Source organism: Borostomias antarcticus, assembly GCF_949987555.1.
Source record: "Borostomias antarcticus genome assembly, chromosome: 24".
Taxonomy (NCBI): domain Eukaryota; kingdom Metazoa; phylum Chordata; class Actinopteri; order Stomiiformes; family Stomiidae; genus Borostomias; species Borostomias antarcticus.
Window position 1 is genome coordinate 14,363,836 of NC_140257.1, and position 24,013 is coordinate 14,387,848.

The 24,013-nt window shown below is 44.6% G+C and overlaps 2 protein-coding genes across 2 annotated transcripts in view; both read right to left on the bottom strand.

Annotated features, from left to right (window-relative positions):
- The window catches only part of hecw1b (HECT, C2 and WW domain containing E3 ubiquitin protein ligase 1b), a gene marked incomplete at both ends in the record, with an annotated part of 26,367 nt that extends 16,595 nt beyond the window's left edge, over positions 1 to 9,772 (bottom strand). Inside the window, 3 exon segments of the mRNA XM_084458299.1 lie at positions 34 to 141; positions 898 to 1,222; positions 9,743 to 9,772. Coding sequence (XP_084314425.1) covers positions 34 to 141; positions 898 to 1,222; positions 9,743 to 9,772 — 463 coding nt within the window.
- Positions 9,773 to 11,779: 2,007 nt separating this feature from the next.
- ccr12a (chemokine (C-C motif) receptor 12a) lies at positions 11,780 to 12,865 on the bottom strand (the record flags this gene model as incomplete). Its single annotated transcript, XM_084458300.1, has 1 exon — positions 11,780 to 12,865. The coding sequence occupies one exon, from the start codon at positions 12,863 to 12,865 to the stop codon at positions 11,780 to 11,782; it is 1,086 nt and encodes a 361-aa protein (XP_084314426.1).
- Positions 12,866 to 24,013: the final 11,148 nt, after the last annotated feature.

The window sequence follows — 24,013 nt, forward strand, 5'->3', positions numbered from 1 at the left end:
TAACGATGTAGAATTTCTGGGAAAAGCACTTACGCTCCACAAAGTAGGAGTTGGCCTCGATCGTCCACACGATCTGCCCTTTGTGCGAGCCATTGACCCCGCGGTTCTTGTAGTCCAGAAAGTTCTCAGACAGCACCTCGTCTGAGAGAGGGATGAGACAAAGGGATAACGATTTTTGGGAGACTTTGCTTTTGCACTAGCAAAATAGGGCCATCGTAGAAGTCACTGTTTATACATACTTAGTCTCGCATTGACAGATTTATCTCCACAATTCGTTTACGCTGTGCCAGCTCTGGAGAAGGGTCTGGCTGGACTCATTACCATTCGGGGATAGGGGAGAAAATGCTGTATTTCTCTAAACCAATCACAATCGTCTTGAGCGGAGCGGTTGCTAGGTTGTTTTTGTTTTGTGTAATCTGGATTGAATCTGATTGGACCGGGAATCAGACCTGTCGCTACTGATAGGGCAGTAATAAGCAAATGACAAGGCTTATCCCCAAAACCTACATGCATTGAGTCAGACTAATAAATACTAAACCATTAACCAATGCCATGTCTGGGGGCGGCTGTAGCTCAGGAGGTAAAGCAGGTCGTCCAATGATCCTAGGGTCGGCGGTTCGAATCCTGGCTCCTCCTGACGACATGTGCTTGGGCAAGACACTGAACCCCAAATTGCTCCGAATGAACAGGCTAGCACCTAGCTCGGCAGCTGCCGTCAATTGTGTGTGTATGTGTGTGTGAATGGGTGAACGAGAGGCCTTCGTTGTGAAGCACTTTGGATAAAAGCACTATATAAGTGCGGTCCATTTACCATCTCTCACTCCTCACCATGTGTTCATAGAAACTGTAATGAGATCTTCTAAACCAATCAGAAATGAGAGGTGTGGCTCTCCTCACCAATCAGGTACATGCCAATCCAGTCGCCGGCGTCCACCTCCTCCTTGATGTCCCAGCAGATGGTGATGTGGTGCGACTGGCCGATAGCGTAGTGGGAGGCGCTGGCGGTGAGCGTGGAGCGGCAGTGGGAGGTGACCAGGTCCGTGTCGCTGGTGGAGCGCGGCGCCGCCGGGTCCTGGGGGACGCCGTTCTGGAAGTTGAGGTTCTGGAACTGTTCCGGGTTGTAGCTGTGTCGGATCGGGTCCTTACAGCGCCGGCGGTTCTGAGACGAGCGAGAAGGGGAGGCCATGGCTACCAGGCCGAGAAGCCTGCTCTGGTACAAGTTCTGGAACAGAGCGGACAGAGAGGGAAGGTTCTAGAGCATTTTCTCGAACACATGAAATAGGGAAGGTTCTAAAACATAGAAGAAGAGGTGGATGTAGAATGTTCTAGAGCTGTGTTTCTATTTTTGATAATACGATATGCTATCATATTTGTGCAGCACTGACGCATACTAATCATACTGAACTCTCTCGTTCTCCCTCTGACTGACAGCATGTTGAACTTGTATTTGTCCGACACATTATACTGATGATGCCTGGAAAAAACGTTTCTAAGTGTTGAAAAGGAGTTTTTGTGGTAGATGGCCTCAGAGTTAGGACAAGGGTAGTCCTAACTTCCTTTTTCAGTATGACTGCCATCCAACAAAAAAAACACCATTGTTTCTTGATGTCTTCATTTATAAGGAATCTAAAGTTAGTATTTTTAATTTAACAGAAACATTCTATGGTTAATTTAAAAAAAAGTTAATGTTATTAATTAATTAGACTGCCAGTGGAGGGGCACTAGCACTTCTGGGGTGGCCAGGCCCCCTAGGGCACACCCATAGCAACAGCCATACTACTAAATAATCTATATTGTTGTGTGGAGGTGGTGTGGGGTAGCCTGATATCAGACAGAATGTCAGCTTGTTACACTCTGTTGAAATCTTCAAGAATCAGTCAGCTTCGGTGGAGTGGGCGTATTTGAAAGTCTGGACCCAGGCTAGGAGTGTGTGTGTGTGTGTGGGGGGGGTGGGGGGGGGGCTTTCAGGATTTTTCAAAACATGCCAGGGGTCCAGAGCTCAAAAAAGGTTGAAAACCACTGTTCTAGAGAGTTATCTGGAACAGAGGAGAGAGAGAAAGTTCTAGAGCATGTTCAGAGAGGAAAGAACTAGAGGGTAGAGAGAGTCTAGTCTTTTGTCAGTTTTTGTAAGTAATTGACTGGTCTGACTGTGACTGTGCTGCCTATCACTCTATGACTCACTTTCTTTCTCTCTCTTTCACACACAAACACACACACACACACACACACACGCACACACTCGCTTCCTCTCTCTTAAAGCAGCTGGCCAACACAATAAATGGGACTCCAGTCCTCGTGTCCCATCCCCCTTCCCAGCAGCCCTCCACTGCCACAAGCGTCCTCAATGCTCTCCCTTGTTCAAGCTTCCCTGTCCCCCTCCACTGCAAAGTCTATTCAGCTTCCTGTGTCGCGTCTCAGTATGTCTGTCTATGAAACAACCAGAAGTGCTGCTACCATCTCACTCTGTCAGTGTTCTTGGGTAGCCTACCTTGAAAATCACAAACGTATTTATCATGATCATAATGGCCGTTACAAGGCAAACGGGATTCAGCTGATGACGGACCGAGCCACAACAGCAACGCCAGGACAGAGAGGCACACTGTCGCTCACAAGATAGAGACGTGAGAGACAGAGGTGGAGCGATCTGAGGATCAGGTCGTCTACGGATGGAATGGTGAACGAACTAAAGTTTTACTCTGAGCCTAAATAAAGGCGTACAAAGATACTAACGTCCCCGTCCAAGCGGACAAATCAGTCTCCTCTCCCCTCCATCACAGAAGAGCACGGCTGTAGCCCACCTTTCTCTAATAAGCGCGATCTAGAGAGGCCTTACATAGCACAGTGCTTCAATAGAGGCTCCTCTTTACCAAGACCCCTGAGAGCCCTGAGAGCTGCACGATTCAAGATTCAAGATTCAAGATTTCCTTTATTGTCATTGTAATATTGCTGGTAGAACGAAATTAAATCTCACACCTAACGGGGCTCCAATAATAAAATAGAAAAGTAGATTAATTTTTTTTTTTTTAAATAAAATATATATAAAAGTACACACTCACCACACACACACTATATACAGACAAACATATATAAATAGCTAAATGATAGAGTTGAGCCACTGCACCCGCGTGCGCCGCCATCTTTGCAGAGCTGGCCACAAGTGTTCCCATACAAGTGTTCACATTTCTAAGACTCACTTCTGCTCACCTCTCCAATATGGCAGTGAGAGAGGCTGTCAGTAGTCACGGTAACAATATCAACACGGCCGTAGAGGGGGGATGTCGTCACGGTAACGGTATCAACACAGAGGTCGATAGAGGGGAGGGGTGGGGAGGGATGGGCACGCGAGGCGCTGATGTGGTGTGCATTTCCTGTCGTAAAAGGGGCGGGGCTGGCCGCCTCTCTCTTCTAGAAGGGCCGGCGAGGGCCAGAGCGACTCGCGGATTATGCCACACTGTCCCACTGTCACACCCCCCACCCCCCACACCAGCGCTGCATGAAGGATAATCTGCATGAAGATTAGGATTATAATCCCCCTGGGTTTTATTAACGGAGGCTAATCTACAGATCACAGTTAAGACAGGACCCGGCATAAAACGGTTGTGTATCTCAAAAGGACAAATGAGCGCACCGCGAAACGCAGCCTCAGCACGCCACGGAGCCAGGCTGCCGCGTCCAATCACGTGACCACCAGTGCCACCGTGGCAACCCCTGAGTAACGACGTGACAGATCCCCCACCAGGGTCCCCACAGTTGTTAGTGGTTTAGCAGGTACAGTAGCCAGCTCCACCCACCAGGGTCTGCCCCCAATGCCACGCCATTCTTGAGCAGTGGCGGGCTATTGCCATGACAAAGTTATTCCCGCGATGGACTAGGCGGTGCCATTCGTATACTGTACCTGCATGCGATCAACACGCATGCAAATATCACATCACAAGCAAATATGACCAGTCTGAAGATAGCCTCATAATTCCTAATAATTTAAAGCAGTCAATTACACAGAGCCTAATTATGTACAAAGCAAGACTGCGTAGCCTACTGTCGATATGATTGATTGATTGATTGATTGATTGGTTGATTGGTTGATTGATTGGTTGATTGGTTGATTGGTTGATTGGTTGATTGGTTGATTGATTGATTGAAGAATGAATGTAGGACATTCTACGATCTGTAAGCCCTGAGTTTTTTTAAAATATTATTTAGTCTTTTTTATGTAAGTCTGCTAATAGCCTACATCCATCCAAATAATTTAAATCCATCCAAATAATTTAAATACATTAAGTTGCATGCACTGCCATTTTATATTTTAATTATAAAATCTAATTAAAATTATTTATAAGGATACGATTTAGTCTTTTTATGTAGGCCTGCTTATAGGCCCAGTATGCCTTGTTGCTCTCGGTTACCAAAATGTTCCCCTTGTGTTTTCTCCTGGTGAATAAAGGACTACAAATCCCAGGAGAGGAACAGAAGTCCGAAAGTGAATGTGACAGCAACAACGAGCAGCCTGTTTGTCGTTTGAAATGTGCCTAGTTGCGACTGGGTGGAAACATCAGTGTTGATCTCAGATGGAGCTGTGCGCACTGCTTTAGGGCCCCCAGATGTGGTTCCGGGGTTTTTAAACGGGGTCTCTGAGCGTAACTGTGCGTAAAGCAGTGTTGAAACTATAGTAAACCGCTAGGCTATATTCTAAAAGTTATGACTCATACAGGCACATACAATCATCTGATGTTGCCTTCAGGAACATTAAAAACAATCATAAATCACTCAAAATTGAAGGCCACATCTTAAGTTAGTGTCTTTATGACACAGAAGTGGATTAGATGCTCCATGGTGAGCACAGTTAATTAAAGATTTAGAGACAGTCGTTATGCAGCTGTACACAACAACCTTGCCAAGACGACCAGCGCAGTGAAGGGCTGGCATCGCGCACTCGTTGGCTTGGTTGGCGCCGCGCAACCGCCCATCTGGAAGTTCATTTACGCCCTGCGGAGGCAGCAGAACCTCACCGACCTCTAGAGGGCGCCGTTTCAGGCTGGACATTTGCCACCGCCTAAGAGGACTCGTTACCGTGCCGGTCAAGAGCGCCTGTTGAGCACGGCGCGCCTGTATGAAGGAAAATAAACTTGCCAGGATATAGACTTCCCTTGCCAGGAAATAGACTTCCCTTGCCCGAGGCAAAAACATGTGTGCTTGTCAATGTTTATTTGTTTAAATAGAATATTATTAGATAATATTAGATATTCGATATCTGTGAAAGCCCCAGATTTTTTGCATTTTATGGTAGGCCATTGCACACAACAGACATGGGAAATAGCCTATCTAATGCGTAGACATCTGTTGTTTTTATATTAAGTATTTACAGGGACATTTTTTCATTAGGAAATCATTTGACGGTGCAGCTTCCTTGACATACACATGCAGGCTATTTCGTTCTAGTATAGAGTTTCAATCCTTTAATAACTGGCCTTTTGGTTTTGTAAATTGTTTGCTTCGTTGATTTAAAACAAATAACAAACAAATCTCATTTAATTTTTCTATAAAATCAGTCATACATCAAAAGCGTGGCGCAGGAATGGACCGTCGTGGGAATAACTGGGTTGCGGCTTTGACCCTTAACCCCAGTCTGGGGTGCTGAAGAGGGACAGAGTCCAGAAGCCAGTATGCGAGGTCAGTTTATCAGACGTGCGCTCAGTGGCGGGGATCTGTATCCAACTTTGGGGGGGGGGGGGGCATTTACATTGAAGAGTATTTTGGGGGGGACATCTTCCTACGCGGCTGTATGGTCATTTGAATGCCACTACCCCAATCTAAATATTGGGGGGGGGGGGACAATTTTAATGATCTCAAATACTGGCGGGACATGTCCCCCCTGACCCCCTATTGTGTGTATTCCTCCGTCTACTGTCCCTGTTGCGTTTGTAGGTCAGCGGCTCTAGTTGGACGTCTCAGTAGTATCCCTGTCTTGGTTGGTCTTGGGCTCATTGGTTAGATTGACACTGAGCTACTTCAGCCACGTAAAGAACGCTTTAACAATACCCTGTAAAAACAATGCCTTGTTAACTCAGAAACATACTGTATGTTCATCCGACTTTTGGTGCTCTGTTGACATTACTCATTGACTGAGTTTGTTCTACTTTTTTCAAATGACTTTACTGAACTTAGTTATGTAATTGTTAATTAATTATTTACATTTCACAAGTCAATGGGTTTCCTCACTTTAAAAAAAAGTAATACAACAAATACTTACAGTGAAGCCCCAGAGTTCATGTTTCTGGAGGATTTAACATCTGACACTCCCCAAAAAATCATCAACACCATAAATTCAGAGATCTTCAGGAGCTGCACACACCTCCTTAATGTAAATGTGGCCGAACACAGAAGAATAAGCTACCAGGACCTATATGATCACATCCATCAGAATAATAGAAGAATAAAATGTTTGCCAAAAGCATCAAAGAGACAGCTCTTAGTGGAGACCTTCAACAACAACAACAACAACAACAACAACAACAATAACAACAACAACGAGACCCCCAGCCTCCCCAGCGGCACAAGAGGGACCCCTATTAGTACCAGAGGAACCCCTATCATCCCCAGCAGTACCAGAGGAACCCCTATCATCCCCAGCAGTACCAGAGGAACCCCTATCATCCCCAGCAGTACCAGAGGAACCCCTATCATCCCCAGCAGTACCAGAGAGACCTGTACCTTCTCCAACAGCACCAGAGGGACCATTATCCTCCACAGAGGTACCAGCGAGACCTCTACAGTCCCCTGCAGCCCAAGAAGGACCCTCACAGTAGTACCAGGGGATCCCCTACGATCCCCCAGAGCACCAGAGGAACCTGTACCTCATCCAGCAGCAGCAGATGGACCCCTATGACCCCCAACAACACCAGAGAAACCTCTACTATCCAATGCAGCCCCGCTTGCTATCTGGGAAGCAAACAACACATTCTCCCTGGACAAAAATTAAACTAGCCTCCCAGATAGCAAGCGGATTTGGGCCATATACAGGGCAGATCTGGCCCTTGTGGCTTAGTCCCGGCCCATATATGGCCCAGAATCATTACACATCCGCTTGCTATCTGGGCTGGGAGGAGGATTTAGAGATCCAACTTACAGACGAGATATGGGAGCAGGCCGTACAACGTGTCTGCACCTCTCTCTGTCTTAGACATTGCCTCATTCAATTCAAAGTGCTCCATCGTCACTACACCAGAGTAAAGTCATCCAAATTCTACCCCAACATTGATCCTACATTAGATGCCATTTGAATGCAGCTACAGTTGGACATATGTTCTGGGAATGTCCCTCGTTGAACAAATTCTGGGGTTGTATCTTTGAAGCCTTCTCTTACATTTGTAATAAAACAATTGAACCAAATCCAATTATGGCTATTTTAGGGGTTCCCGACGAGACCATAGACATTACTACGCCACAAAGCTAACTCCATAGCATTTGCCTCGCTCCAGGCACGGAGACTTATTCTCCGCAATTGGAAGTCTGATAAACCCCCGTCATTCATAAGTTGGATCAAGGAACAGCTATCCCGAATTCCTTTAGAAAAGCTCTGATATAATAGATCTAAGTCCCTTCAGAAACGTAAGGATGTCTGGTCCCCCTTTATAGAATTTACTCGCCCTATCTTTCCCGAAAACATCTTGATGTGTCTTTTCCCATTCAATCTGTACTGGGGCTGCCTTTTTATTTATTTTTAATGTATTTATTTACATATATCCCCAGCATTAGGAATGGGGGGTGCTTTAACTATTTTGGATTATATCCCATTTCTGTACTGGTGCCGGTGAGCCGACCACTGCTCTTTTTTTAATATATGTGCTTTATTTGTTTGTTTGTTTATATTGTTGTTTGTTTATTTGTTGGTTGTATACCTGTTCTGTGATAAGTACCTGGTTATTGAATGGTTCCAATTGTAACAGAGCCCTTTGGAATCTTTTTCTTTTTTGCGAACCTCTGTCTTTACCATGATTATTATTACTACTGCTAATTGGATTATTTTTTCTTTCTTTTTTTTTCTCTCTTTTTTGGGGGGAGCCCTGGGGGGAGGGGGGGGTGTTTGTATGTGTTTTTCTGAAAATACTATAAATAAAGTGTAAAATAAAACAAAAAAAAAGAATAATTTGGTTGACTGATTCATACCAACAGAGAGCATACCTAGAGCAAGTTCATCTTCACCCAGAGAAAAACACTGATGACTCATCATCACAAAAGGATGCAAAGACTTTTCCCAAATAACTCATAAATCAAATAGATAAAAAGAAAAATAATAAACTAAGATATATTGAACAGTGGAAAAAATAAATCCAATCAATGAATAAACCGGAATGCTACAGATTACTTGATAGACATTTTCAATTGGCTCCATATTCAAGCAAAATTAAAAACCCAATATAAAGACTAACTTTAACTACTAGAGATTCAGTGGCTGTAAGATACTGATTATCTACAGTACAGTCGGCTATATACTGTTTATTATTCACTTTTTTGAATACTCCTACTACTACTACAACTATTACTACTACTACTACTACTACCACTACTACTACCACTACTACAACTACTACTACTACTACTAATAATAATAATAATAATAAATATTATTTATTAAGTATCCTTTTTCTCTCCTTTATAAGTTATATACATAATAATACATAATTATTTATTGGTTAATTCATTATTTATATTAATGTCTTTCTGCTTTGGCAACATGTTTCATTATGAAACGTCATGCCAAGGTTCTTGACTTGACTTGACTTGAGAGAGATAGAGAGAGAGAGAGAGAGGAGGAGAGAGAGAGAGAGAGAGAGAGAGAGAGAGAGAGAGAGAGAGAGAGAGAGGTGAGCTGGTTTTAAGTGGATCAATAAGCAGCAGGTCCCGCTGCAGGCCAGCTCTCTGACTCTCTGAATCTGAGGGTCAGAGGTGAATCAATAGTAATCTGACCAATAAGAGGGCCCTCAATCAGGATTACTGCTGCTTGAAAACACAGAATCACAGAGGATGGAGCATCTTATGGAGAGATGGAAGGATAGAGGGATGGAGGTATAGAAAGACAGAGGGACAGAAGGATGAAGGATGGATTAAGTCTGATTCTATTACTATGAACATGCGTCTTACCTCCCTCACTTCTTTGAGGGAACGGCTTGATCAGTGAAAGTTGTCCTGCAAAGCTGCTTTGACCAATCCAATCATAACAGATCAGTGAACGGACTGAAGACGGGGGTCTAGAAACACCTGCCCTTTCTACATGTCTGCATGGCACAGGAGAATCAACAAGGAGTTGATAGGAGTAAGCAAGATGGCCACACACTCTCAATCTGACTCGCGCTCTCTGTCTCTCCCTCTCTCTGTAGAACATCACATCCTCTCTGGAGCATGAGTGATATGAATCAAAACATAGGACAGGCCTGCATCCTCGTATCATGCACGGGTCGAATGTATCCAAGAGGCCGGTGACATAACATGCAGCACCAGGATGGAAGACAAACCACCCGACAATAACATGGACAACGCATCGCTTTGTTTGTAGCTCCTAGCTATAGGATAATACTGTAGCATATAGCCTATAGGCTATCTAACCGATGCGTCGCCCCTTGCATTCATTTGTGTGAGGAATAACTAGATGCTTTTCGGGCACGTAGCATGTCTGAGTCTAACCAAGTTATCGATAGTGGTCATGCACAGATGGACAAATGAAACACAAAAAACAAATGCAAGATACCTGGGTTAATATCACCTGTCTATGACTCATGCTCTGCATGAAGCTTCAATATTCTCTTCACGGCATTTTTTTTTAGCAGTTTCGGTGTTCCAAACGTTGCAAATCACATATTCGATGTTCGGCCATCATCCAGTTTGTGTTCCCGACGGTCCTCCTGCGATGCTGGGAGATACGTTCTTTCTCTGGGTACCAGGACGTTTTAGCCAATCACAGACACATTCAGCCTCCCGTCCGCTGCCCCCGCCCTTGCACGCACCACGCATGTTGTCATACGCAGCCACACAGATCACCTAGAGATTATTAACGCCAAACTCGTCATAGATTGGAAACCTTTTATTTTTTATATATGAGATTCTAAAAACCGAAATGAGGTTGACAAGGGCCACAGGTCGCAGGCAGAGACAAACCAAACCACATTCAAGCTTCAAGATCTCTTTATTAGCCAAAAATATGGTACACACATCCTAGGAAGACAGGACAGTGTAAAGACATTACAGTGCAAATGCAGTACAAAGAATAGTGCAAATATAAAAAACAGTGTAAACAAAATACAGTGCAAAACAAATTACAATACTGTTTAAAAAGTGAGGCACATATGCAATTTACGTTCTATACATAGAATGGATTGTGGTGAGTGTATGTACAGTGTGTGCAGAGTGTAGTGTGTGTGTGTGTGTGTGTGTGTGTGTGTGTGTGGGGGGGGGGGGGGGGGGGACCTTGTTAATGAGTCTGATGGCCATGTTTTTGTGGTGGACCCAATGGCCCACATACACAAGTCAACACTCTTTCACGGAACATAAGCTAGTTACGAAGAGGATGTTGTCCGACCAATGTTTCTCAGAAGGGAAGTGTAGCTGGGTGTGTTAGCTGGGTGTGCAGCCATGACAACAGGGTGTGAAAAACACCTACAGTTTGCTTTTGTGAGCATCCTTTTCCTGCTACAAACTAGCACTTAAATGTGACTGCTTTCTTGTTTGTAGTTACACAATGAATTAGGATCAGAATTATAGAGTAGTACTGTAGATGTGGATGCTGGTGAATTATGAATATAACCATAGGCTACTGCTCTGTTCACATGTACGTAATCTACTGTATTGCACAGTGGTCTTGTGATTGCAAAATATTCTCATATTGCAAAATGCAGAACATACACATATACATGTAATTGCAAAATATTCTCATATTGCAAAATACAGAATATACAAATACTGTAGGATTAGGATATTATGTGTACTTGTGGTGAACAGCTAAAAGAAATATGTAGGCTATAACCTCATCGTTTGTTATTTTACTTTTTAGATTTTAAAAAAGAAAACTGCACAGGGCATAGAAAATGCTCAAACAAGTAGACCTATACTGTATGTAAACATTGAATAAGCACCAGTAGCCTAAGTCTGTAAACACAAGACCAAACAGGGCGGTATGAATCATGCATATGAAGCAGGAAATTATTAACTAAATGCAGTCATGCATCTGCTGGCTGTCACAGTAGCAGACTAACACCAATCACTGGTCACACTTTACAATAAGGGTCACAAAAAACATTAGTTACCTGTTAACTAATGCTTATTTAGGGTTAGGTTAGGTTACTAATGTTAATTAATAGCCTACCTTAGTTAAGGTTAGGGTTAGGGTTAGGTGAGTTAACCTTAGTTAACATAAATAACATGAGTAAATGGTTAATAGAGACATTAGTTAACTGTTACTTAATGCATTAACTAATGCTTATTAATGTACCCTTATTGTAAAGTGTTACCCAATCACTTCCGCTTTCATTCACCAACTTATCTTAAGAAAACTACATCAAAAGGCATTGTGGGTCTGCATAGCAGAAAAGACTGCTGCACAATAGAACAGGAATTACATCTCATTTACATATGAACACAATCACAATAGAGTGGTGAAGTCCCAGATAGCAAGCGGATCTGGGCCATATATGGGCCGGAACTAAACCACAAGGGCCAGATCTGGCCTGTATATGGCCCAGATCCGCTTGCTATCTGGGGTGTGTCGCAGACCCGATCAGGCCTGGAGTGTTTAGTAGTCACAATTGCTGTAGGGGCTCTTCTGCGTGGTGGACTTACTGCTCTGGCTGAGCATTACGCTGCCCTTCAGACAGGGGATATGTTTGGACAGCAGCTTTCTGAAATGGCTCTGGAACTTCTTCCCCACGAAGGTGTAGAACACGGGGCTCACGCAGCAGTACAGGTAGGCCACGTTGCGCGTCACGTACACCGCGTAGTCCAGCGAGGAAGAGCAGTCGTCGGCGCCGCGAGAGATTTTGAGCGCGCGCAGCAGTAGCACGACGTTGTACGGCGTCCAGCAGACGAAGAAGGTGAAGACGATGACGAAGATCAGCTTGACGGCGCGGCACTTATTTGTCATGCGGGTGGACATGATCCGGATGGTGATTCTGGTGTAGCAGTACAGCAGCATTAGCAGAGGGACCAGGAAGAAGAAGAGAAACTGCTGGTAGTAGCCTATTAGCGTCCACCTGGTCATGGTAGACTGGGAGTAGCCCGTCTCCTCACACATGTTGCCGTACGTAAGGTGTGTCGACACGTTGTAGAGCACCATCTCCTTAACGCTAGCCAGAATGCTGACGCACCAGACCACGGCGGACGAAACGAACGCGTACACCCTCCTGCGGTTCCTCACAGCCGTCACGGCGTGCACCACGGCCAGGTAGCGGTCGAAGGTCATGAGGGTGAGGAAGAGGATGGAGCTGTAGAAGCCGATGACGTACACGCTGCCCACTATCTTGCACATCGCAGCGCCGAAGATCCACTCGCTGGAGTGGTAGGTGGCCCAGAAGGGGAGGCTGGAGGCAAAGAGGAGGTCGGAGATAACCAGGTTGAGGAGGAAGATGTTGGTGACCGTGTTGAGCTTTTCGTACTTGTAGATGATGCACAAGACCAGGCTGTTTCCCAGCAGGCTCAGGAAGAAGTTGGCATAGTAGAAGACAGGGATGAACGTGGCACCGAACTTGTTGACGTCGGCCGTGCTACACAGGGTGACAAGCTCATTCTTCACGTAGCTCATGTCATTGTCAGTGGTATTTCCATAGTCATTCAATAAATCTAGCAAGTCTTGGTATGAATCTGACGGATAGTCGTACGCCATCGTCAATCAGAGTCCCAACCTGTGAGAGGAGACTTCCTGTCAGTCTTTTGATCTCAGTGACATCATGATAAAAAGGAACAGTTTCTCCAGCGTTAACTCTACACTTCAAACAGCCATTTCACTCTTTCAATTAAATTAATTGAAATTAATTAATTAATTAAATTCAATTAAGACTCTTAAACGAAAAAGGGGAAATTTGTGAAATGGAGGGTGGACTGTCTTCTCTCCATTCAAAAACAAGATTTTCTATTGGAGATGTTTTTTTTTTTATGTCATTGGCTTAGAATTGCAGATGAGCAGCCCGAAGAGGAAAAAATGCAAGATCCAACTTACCAGTAGTTGCTTCTTCTCGCTCCTGGTTCTTTGTCAGACAAACTGTGTGACTGACACGTTTCCTTTAAAGACCTTACAGAGAGGGGGAGGATAGATCAGAGCAAGTCGATGTGTGCTCTGGTCTATATGCTTAAATAGGAGGCGGAGTCTTTGGGTCTGGGTTTAACTTTATCAAGTTGTCATTGATGATCTACTGATCTATACTGTTCATAATTCAAAATTCAAAATCCAGAGGACAGGAAAAACTCAATTGAATGTATAAAAATACTTTACAGTTGTGGAAGTTAAAGGTTATTGCTTACAATTTCTTCATTAAAGATTATGTGCTGCTTATGCTTTTATTTTGCCTTGGTTGTATAACAGTCAGGGATGAGTTATGTCTGTGCCCCAGCCATGGGCGATTTTATATATAAATGTTTCGAAAGAAAATACTAGCAATACACACATTACATGAACAAAAAAAATCAGATTAAGATTATTCAGTATGTATGAATGGTGGACAAATAAACACAGTGACTATGCCAGTCAACATGGAAGGATTCCTCACATGCTACAAGGTGAACACAAGACAGGCTACTGAACTTCAAACACCAACAAACGGCACAATACAAATATACCAAGGAGAGACAAAATCAAATATGTAAAAAAAAAAAAAAAAAAAAAAAAAATAAAAAAAAACATGTACCAAAATAGAATTATTAGAGGAAATGTGTCTTTCATATCAATGCCATGAGGAGGAGATATAGGAGGGCTTCAAAGTAAAAGGTGGCTATAATGAAAGTAAGTAGAAACTGATCTGTAAAAACAATGCACCAGTGAACACCTCCCTAGTGCCAACAGACCACAACGTCCTGAGTATATGTCCTGTAGAAAGTCACACTGTGGGTGAGCTACACCACCTCTTGTCATGTTGAATGTTCTGAATCCAGCGAAGAGGTAGCTTCACAAAAGCAGTGCAATGCATTGGATTATTCACATGTAAGTGTCAACACCTCTTCAACACTACGGCACGGTATACGAAACAATACCGATTTGAAACTCATTGGGTGATATTTCAACTATTCTGCTTCCGTCCGGCTGATTGGACGAATCATGTCTCAAGATGTGTTTCGACATCTGGTCTGGGCCACCATTGTGATGTCTGTGTTCCACTGTAATTCACACCGATACCGGGAGCTCACGCGTCCGCCTCAAGTCCGCCGCGAGTCCGCACCGTGAGTCACTACAGACTCGCCTCAAACAGCACTGAGCCACTAGTGAGGAAGTTGCACAACACAGATAACCAGATCTTCACACCATCTGGAGAGAAGTTAACACATTTACCATCCCAGGAACCCCATCAGTATGATTTAGAGATCTGCTTATTGTGATGCGTTGTGATTGTCCTGAGGTGGTGGTGATCAGACCTGGGTGAAATACTGATCATTTGAGGCGTGTTTGATATACTTTGGTTTTCTGCAAGAATGGAACCGTTCCATTGGTTTTATTGTACTGGGTAGGATAAATCAAGCTCACCCCAAGTATTTGACAGTATTTGCAGCCCAGGTCTGTGAGAAGGCCTAGAAGTTGGGTCCTTTGCTGTAGTGCTCCTCCCTGAGCCTGTCGAAGACCTGGTAGCAGGAGGAGGGGTCACAAACCCCTGCGGCCCCGGAGGGGCCACTCTTCCCTGGGACTCCGGGGCTGCCCGACTTCCCCGGCTCTCCCGGTGGCCCTGGCAGACACACCCCGTCTCTCCCTCTGTGACCCTGGTGACCTGCGGATGACAGAGACAAGAACAGCTCCGCGCTCAGATTCTGCTTTTCAATTCTGACCTTTGAATACAAAGATCTACTTTTTTTTTTTTTTTTTACTCCCAGTCTCTCTCTCTCTCCTTTTTCCTCTCTCTTTTCTTTCAATATGACAGTAATGAGGTGCTTGGTCAGATTAGGATTATTGTTACAGGAGGCATCACTACAGCAGAAAAAGGGGGTTCTTACCTGTTGGGCCTGGGGGACCTGGCAGCCCTGTGTCTCCCTCTCCTTTGGACCCTTTCAATCCCATCAGCCCAATGTCCCCTGGGTAGAAGCACAGCATGCACTCAAGTTAGCTCTGCAGTCTTTCTATGTATTAATGTCCCACTGTACGTGTTCATGTGAAACCACCCCCCAGCCACAGTCGACTGTATAATCCCGTATAATCCTGTCTCCGTCACCTTTGAGTCCCGGAGCTCCGTTGCGCCCAGTCTGGCCGGCGTAGCCCTGAGACCCGGGGGTGCCGGGGTATCCCGGGGCCCCGCCGGGGCCCTTGGGTCCTGGGGGTCCGGGTTCGCCCGGGGGTCCCACCACGCCCTCGCAGCGACCACAGCCTCGTGGCGTCACCATGTGGAGGAGCTGGGGAAGCTGATCTGGGGGGGGGGAAACGGGGGGGGGGGGCAGAGTTAGCGGTGTCTATGTTCTTCTCTGTCAGTGGATTTTTATGACAGTTTGCCAAAAAACTGTTGATGGCGCATTACTGCCTGGACTGCTGTGTGGACCAGAGATGCGTAGGGCCTATATGTCCCTAAGTGTTACTGTAGTAGTGGTGGTGGTGAGGTTTCACTTTCAACGGTTGCCAATGCGTTGGTTTCCAGCCTATCTCTGGACTAACAACTGCACAGTAGTCTACATGTTGACCCCCACCCAAGATGCGTGTTCCTTTGTGATAATGATAAGATATACTTGAATAATCCCGGAAACAACAAGAAGTGGAAACATATTTTATTAATTTATATGAATGTATGGAATATTTTAATTGTCATACTATTTAGTATTAGCATAGTATTTAACTCATGGGACTCTAAACGCCGTGTGAAAAGTAGAAGGGCACTTTCTTTCAGTTCTAAAATAAAAAATCACAAATGGCTCCTCGATTGTCTGGCAAAGGTGCTTTTTTCTTGCGTCGTGGCAGATGAAATGTCTGACCGATTGCAGCTAGATCAAAGGATTCAGTCTTGGCTCTTTACTGGGTGTCCGGGTCAGCGGCATGCTGAATCTAGACTGAAATTATTATTCCAAATTGTCCTTTATGCTGCCCCTTGTTTCCTGTTACACATCTGTCTTCTACTGTATGACATAATTAGCCCCTAGTTAGTACCTTACTAATTGCATTTGACCATCCCACCAGCTTACGTATGCATTCCTGTCCCTGTTAGTTGACCACCTAAATGATGTGGGCTGTTTTTCCCAAGGGTACCACTTGTTGTGAAATCCCGCACACAAGGTCAAAAAGGTCACATAATCTATACATTAGTTTTCCTAGCATCCTGCATAATTGGCAGAATTGAGGAAAACAGGCCTAGCAAGCTCCATTCATTGAGAAAAATAGGTGCTCTTTCCTTCAGACATACAGAGAGAGACTGCACCATTATTTAATGCATACTTGTACAGAACATTGGTTACATGTCCCATATAAGAACATATTGAATACAAATTAAACCCAATTCTCTCAATAATCCTTAGGTTATTAATTAGCTAAGCCATAAAGTATCCTATGACCTTACATGGTCATACTATGACTTACCGAGCTACCCACACCAGTTACTAAACATTACATCAATAGGTCTTACCCACAATTGTATTATCAAAATATATCTCCCACAGTAGCATGATAAACGTAGCTTCTGACCATTGGGTTTCATTCAACCTGTTTCTCATTCACTCGTTCTGTCTCGAGGGCCTTGTTCTGAGCGCACGCTCGGCTGACGAACGTGGAGCTCCAGAGCCCAGCTGTGTGCAGCTTCACAGAGCAGTGCTATCCATCATGTATGGGCTGGTGTAAATATGGGAAGAGTCAGAAGAAATCCCTCCTGTTTTTTTTTCCCGTTTTTCTTAGTGGCATCAAACGCTACAGTCTCGTGTTTGTTATTGCTGTGGCATTGTTCATACCAGCGTAGTGTGTGTGTGTGTGTGTGTGTGTGTGTGTGTGTCTCTAGTTTGGAGCTGGCTCTGCATTCTGAGGCCTGGTGGAAGAGAGTGTTGAAATCTCCAGGCCAGTCATGTCATAGAAATAGCATCAGCATCACATCCTGCCCTCTGATAAGTCAAGCTGGTAAATCAGGTTAGGCAACGGCCCTGTCAGTTACTCAAGAGCCCCGTTTCTGTCCTGTCAGTTACCCTGGCGCGCTGCTGAAATGCAGAAATGAAAGCTTGGAGCGGAACCACAGATGTTCCTAGGAGACTGCCCCCCGCCCCCCACACACGCACGCACGCACGCACGCACACACGCACACACGCACACACGCACACACGCACACACACACACACACACCAGCATCCAGCTCATCAAATAGACATCATGCAAAAGACAAATGAAGCCCTGGCAAGACACACACACACACACACAAACACCTACGCACACGCACACGCACACGCACACGCACACGCACACACACACACACACACACACACCAGCATCCAGCTCATCAAATAGACATCATGCAAAAGACAAATGAAGCCCTGGCAAGACAAACCAATCAAGGCTGCCAGGTAACACAACTGTGTAAAAGAAAAAAAAGACGTAAAAAAAAGCTGTAAGATGCAACAGCAAAACAACAACAACACGAGTCCATGTTGTGAAATTAAAATCTATATGTCATCATTATGTTAACACTATAATGTTTCAAACATAGGGAATAGGATGCAGTACATACTTAGAAGCACATTGGCACAAATCTTCATCAGGTCGTCTTCAGACGGAGGTTTGCCCTGAAACAACGACAGGAACACACACCTTAGACACGACACCAACACACACCTTACACACGACACCAACACACACCTTAGACACGACACCAACACACACCTTAGACACGACACCAACACACACCTTAGACACGACACAAACACACACCTTAGACACGACACCAACACACACCTTAGACACGACACCAACACACACCTTAGACACGACACCAACACACACCTTAGACACGACACAAACAAATCATATTTGAGGGTGAAACGACTTCACAAAGAACGACAGCATGTTTGCTCCCCACTCACAGGTTTGCCAGGGTGTCCTGGAATGCCCGGCTGTCCTGGCAGGCCGTCGTGACCTGAGAAACCTCGTGACCCCGACACACCTGATTGGCCGTTGTCTCCTTTTTTCCCATCAGCCCCTCTGGGACCTGGATCGCCCACTAGACCTCTCTGGGGGGGGGGGATAAACACAGAAGAGTTGCTATGCCGTGTCTCAGTTGCTATGTGGTATTCTTCAACTGTGATACTTGGAAGTATTTGTTTTGTGTATACAGTATGTGTCTATGTGAGGAAATATGAATGTAGATTTGTACTGAGGGACAGAGTTTCTTATGAACGCGGACTTTTATAAAAAAAATAAAAAAAAAATTGTTGGCTTGGCTTTTTGTTTTTCTAGCACTTATGGTACCTGTCTGGCACTTGTACTACATTATATATACTATAATATGTACTATATATGTTATTTTATGTTAGCACTAGGTTAGGCTCTTAAACGCTCGTTTAGATGCACTTACAGTATGAGTTCTGGTGAGTAGTAGTACACTTGACTACCTACGTTGAACGCACTTACTGTAAGTCGCGCTGGATAAAAGTGTCCTCTAAATTACTGTAATGTTTGTCACCTGTGAATATTCAGTGAGAACATTGCTTTTTGCGAGCAGTGTGGGCTGCATTGCACATCATGGAAAACTCTATGACTCTCCCTGTGTGAGAACGTGTTAACCACTGGATACAAACAAGATGGTGTATCATCACTGTACTTGTGAAAAAGAAGAGGTGGGGGAAGATCTGAGGAACTGATTGACATTTTAAATAGTAACAGGAAGTACATGTGTTTGTCCAATCAGCCGTATGCTACTGCTAGCATACGCAGCGTTGCTGGTCAGCATTGCTTCCTCACTTTCCCCAAGCTGAGCTCGATCTCGGGCCCTCTGACTTACAAACACGTGTCACAACCTCTCATAATAAACACTTTAGCCAGCTACCCCACTGAAAAGCTATTGCAATTCGATGGCGCGGGTCGGCTGTGTTTATACTGAGGCGTGACTGGTTGCATGGCTACCTCCGTGGCTACCTCTGTGGCTGTCTCCGTGGCTAGTGGCTACCTTTGTGGCCATCTCTGTGGCTAGTGGCTACCTTTGTGGCTACCTCTGTGGCTAGTGGCTACCTCTGTGGCTATCTCTGTGAAATGCTGGTCTTGTGGGCTTGTGGGGCGGTCTTGCATGTGTTGTGGTATTCTGATGTTGATATTGCTACTGTATGTGCAATACAGTGATACAGTATGTGTCATTTCAGTTTAGGTGTGCTTTGTTATACGGTATGTTGCTCAATTATATGTGTGTATTGTGTTGAATGAGTTTTTTTATCCATTTGTTTTTTACCATCAACTTGCCCAGGGACTGCAGATGAAAATGAGTTTTTATGGCTAAATCTAGCACATTTACCTCAGAGTTTATCCCCCCAAAAAAATAAAAAAAAAATAAAAAATAAATAAATAATAATAATAATAATTCTAAAAAAAACGTTAAAAAATGTCTGAGAGTGTTAGTTTAACCGATTCAACCGGGTTACATATGACGTTGTCGGCTCGTACGGTACAAGATTCCATCATGAACTTTGAACTCACCTCTCCTTTGCTTCCTCTCGCTCCAGCGTGTCCCTGTAGAGAAGACAGGAAGTAAAATGGCGCATTCCAGAAGAATGGGAAAATACCTCACTATGTGAACATCGCTCGGCTTCTATGTACGTAGCTATGCAAGCGGAGGTCGGAGGTGAAAGGTAGGGGGTTAGAGGTCACGTACGGGCACGCCAGCGGTTCCAGGTTCCCCGCTGCCACCTCTCTCTCCCTAGAACAGGAGTCGGCGTGAGACAAGTAAACGATCACATCCCTTATACAGTCAACGGGTATGCGCTGTGCTCACCTTGAGAACATCTAGAGAACATCTAGAGTACATTGAGAGAACAGACAGTTCACCACATGTAGTATATGATATAGTACCTGGCTTCCTTTCTCGCCAGGCAGCCCGGACTCGCCCTGAAAACAACAACAACAACGACAACAACAACAACAGATTACACCCGGAGTGGTGATGATGATCGCTACGATGTGTGACGGATATTATTCGTCCTAGTTTCTAACGAGTTGTCAAGTTACCCTGTGACCTTTGAGCCCATGATATCCCCGGTCTCCTGGCAACCCTTGATGACCTGGCTCCCCCTGCTCGCCCTATTGGACAAGAAAAGAAAACAATGGACTACAACCAAAACAGTCTCAAGTCAGCTCACATGTGGTCTGGTTCTTGAAAATGCAGAAACATTCTCTTCCTCTTTACAGGAAAAAAGCCACAAGCCACTGAAGCAGAGGTCTATCATGCACAACTTATCTCCTACCCATGTCCTACAATTTGTCTGTCATTTTCGGTTCAAATGTCACCAGTAACTACTACACTCATTCTAAACCGGGAGCTATGCAGTAGTAAAACCTAATGATATGTCTATGTTATGGGCTTGAGCTTTATGATATCTCCATTCAAAGTTACCAGTCTTCTTCCTGCCTGAGGTATGAACATGAATGGAAACAGATCCAGATTCAGCCTCTGGTACGACAGCTTTACATGTACAACACACATTTCTAACTGTATTAACTGATCCCAGAACAGCTGATAAGGCCATACTTTTACTCCAGGTGTTCCATGGCGGCCGTCTGATCCTCTCGCCCCCGGGCTCCCCTACATACAGTATGGAAACATACGTTTAAACACACACACACACACACACAAAACACGCACACACACACACACACATGCACACACACACACAGACACCAGCACACACCCAGAGAGATACACACACACGCACACGCATACAGTACAGACACGCACACAGACACACACGCACACACACAGAGAGACACACACACACACACACACGCACAGACACACACACAAACACACACACAGACACGCACACACACACATACACACAGACACATACACACACACAGACAGACACACACACACACAGACACAGACACACACACACATGCGCGCGCACACACACACACACACACACACACACACACACACACAATTACATGCTTACAAGTGTAGACTGAAGTGCATGCTTACATGTGTAGAATGAATCCACACACAAACACACACACACACACATGCACACGTTACCTTTGCACCCTCTCGTCCATCAGCTCCAGGTGAGCCGATCGGACCCGGAGGTCCCTGTACACAACAACAACAACAACAAATGCATTAAATACATTTAAACAACACTCCCCATGGTGATGGTGACGTGTGTGTATGATGGTCAACAGTGTTATGAATGTTAACATGAGGCATAGAACAGTCTGATACATTGTGGTTATATCTACAGTAGTTAACATCTTCCAGTAGCTTGCTGCTAAATGTTCAGTGTGTTTTATTTGTGCTGTGCGTGGTATGTGTGCTATAATGGGTTACTGGGATACAGCAAACATAGTTGCCTACTGTACCATTCAGGTAAAAATATTTGTAAATTTGCTCATTTCTTTTTTGATAATCTGTTACCTTTCTTCTAATGTAGTATTTATGCTACAGTATGTATTGTATTGCGGTGATATTTTTAATAATATAATAATATATATAATATAATTTTCCTGAGAGAATGACCTAACGGACGGTCTCTCAGAGAAGCCCCTTACTTAGAGGCCTATTTCTGGTCGATTGTTTGTCATTTCACACTTTTCTTCTCACTGTTGTGGGTTTGGGTGTAAGTTTGTGTCTGTCTGACCCTCCTAAGTCTTTTATTGGGAGGCTTATCATGGAAAACACTTCTGTCCACCCCCCTTTACAAATGTAAATAATAAAAGTGTTTTATGCATTATGGAGAAACAAGGCTAAATCTTTATTGTTTATAAGAATAATATCCACAACAGTATACTGTAAGTGCTCTGTAATATGTTTCTATGATATAGATAATACAGTAGTCAGCATTTTCCCGGAGAGATTGCTCAATCTTGTCGTTGAGAGAGGTCAGCGAAGAATTCTTGAGGTTCTACATTTGCTCGAATGGGTAAACTGTTTCTGCTTCCCTCCAGTAAATGAGTGTCAGGATGGGTAGCCTAGGCCTTATCTACCCCCTCCCACCCCTCTTCTTTCTGTGAAGTGCGTTGTGTTGCCTCTGTGTATGAAATGCGGTATACAAATTAAGTTTGATTTGATTTGATAGGACTGAAAGACTATCCCAACACAAACGGGTAAGGTGATACATTTCTTAAAAGTCTGCTTTCAGTTCCTCTTTTTGGCTTGAAGTCGTCCTATTGCGTGATGTAGTGGTGACTGAAGAAGTGAGTAAGTTATACTATAACCACAAATATTTTGCTGTTGTTGCTAACGGTGGTGGATAAGAATTGGTATAGCCTACTGTGTGTCTGTGGATATACCACAGTTCCATATGACAGTACAGTACCACAACTGGCCAAAAGAGGGCAGTATATTGGCAGGATGCTGTAAATGACAGTTTGGCTTCCCACGGTCTAATAGTTTGTAATGAAGCAAGCAATTCTAGATTAGCGTCAGTTCAGCAATTTAAAATGTAAATGTTTGACAGGGAAAGGAAGTCATTAACATCAGTAGGTCTACATAGCGTGAACCACCCCCCATACCTCAGGTCCTTTAGGTCCGGTAAAACCCACGAGTCCTGGCATGCCCTTCTCCCCCTGATACAGGGACAATAACAAGAGACACCCTGTCAGTTACAGTACATTCATTATGAAGACACCAAGGGTCAACAAACCCACAGGTAGCCCATAGAGAGCGTCCGACTACTTGGACGACCGGGCCAGGCCGCTGGACAATCATCGTCTACCATTGTGCCCTTGAGCAAGGCTACTTCACCACTAGCTCAAAGCATTGCAAGTCGCTTCGGATAAAAGCATCTGTTAGCATCTGTGACCAAATTGTAAATTGTAACGTGTTGTGGGGCTATGGGTGAGTGGATTACTAATCCAAGGAGAGACACATCTAAGACTCTGGCCTGCTTCATAGTCACACAGCCCTGGTAGTGCAGGCGTTGGCTCGTTCTCTTTCCCGGGCCTAGCCTGGGTCAGACAACCTCCGTAGGTTTCGATAGTCCATTCCCAGGCCATCCGACATACAGCAAGGATTGTGTCGATTCCATTAATTTAATGAAATAATCGATTTTTTGGGCATCTTACTTCCTGAAATGACTGAATTGACACGGCATTGACCTCAGCCCTTATTGGGTTGACATACAGTACAGTAGAGGCGGTTCAATTTACTGTACCTGACGTCCCTCAGGGCCCGCCTCGCCAGGAAAGCCCCGGATACCCTGTGGAGAGGAAACACCACACTCTGTAGGGAGACGAATCAAACAATCCTCAAACAATAACACACACTGTCGCTTTTTCTTACCGGTGAATGTGTCCGGCTGTCCGTAAGGTCACAGAGAACCCAACATTCATCATCATGATTACGTCAAGATTTTAAGCCACAATGTTATTAACATTAAAAACACAGTAAATGCATTCAAACCTGCTTAATATCATTCCAGCCCATCCTTTAGTAATGTAAGCACCTGACTCCTGCTTAGCTTTCCACAGAAGGGGAGGGGACATGTTTATACAGAGGAGCCGAGCGTCTGTCCGTGTGTGATGTCTGTCTCCATCTGCTGGTCAGGTCGTGGTCTGCCAGCAGGTTTAACGAGGGGAACGTCCATTCCGAGGTTGACCTCAACCTGACTGAGGTGAGAACTAGAGACGCACGGCCGGCTGCAGTCTGTCTGACAGGCCTGGAGGCTGCGCCATCTG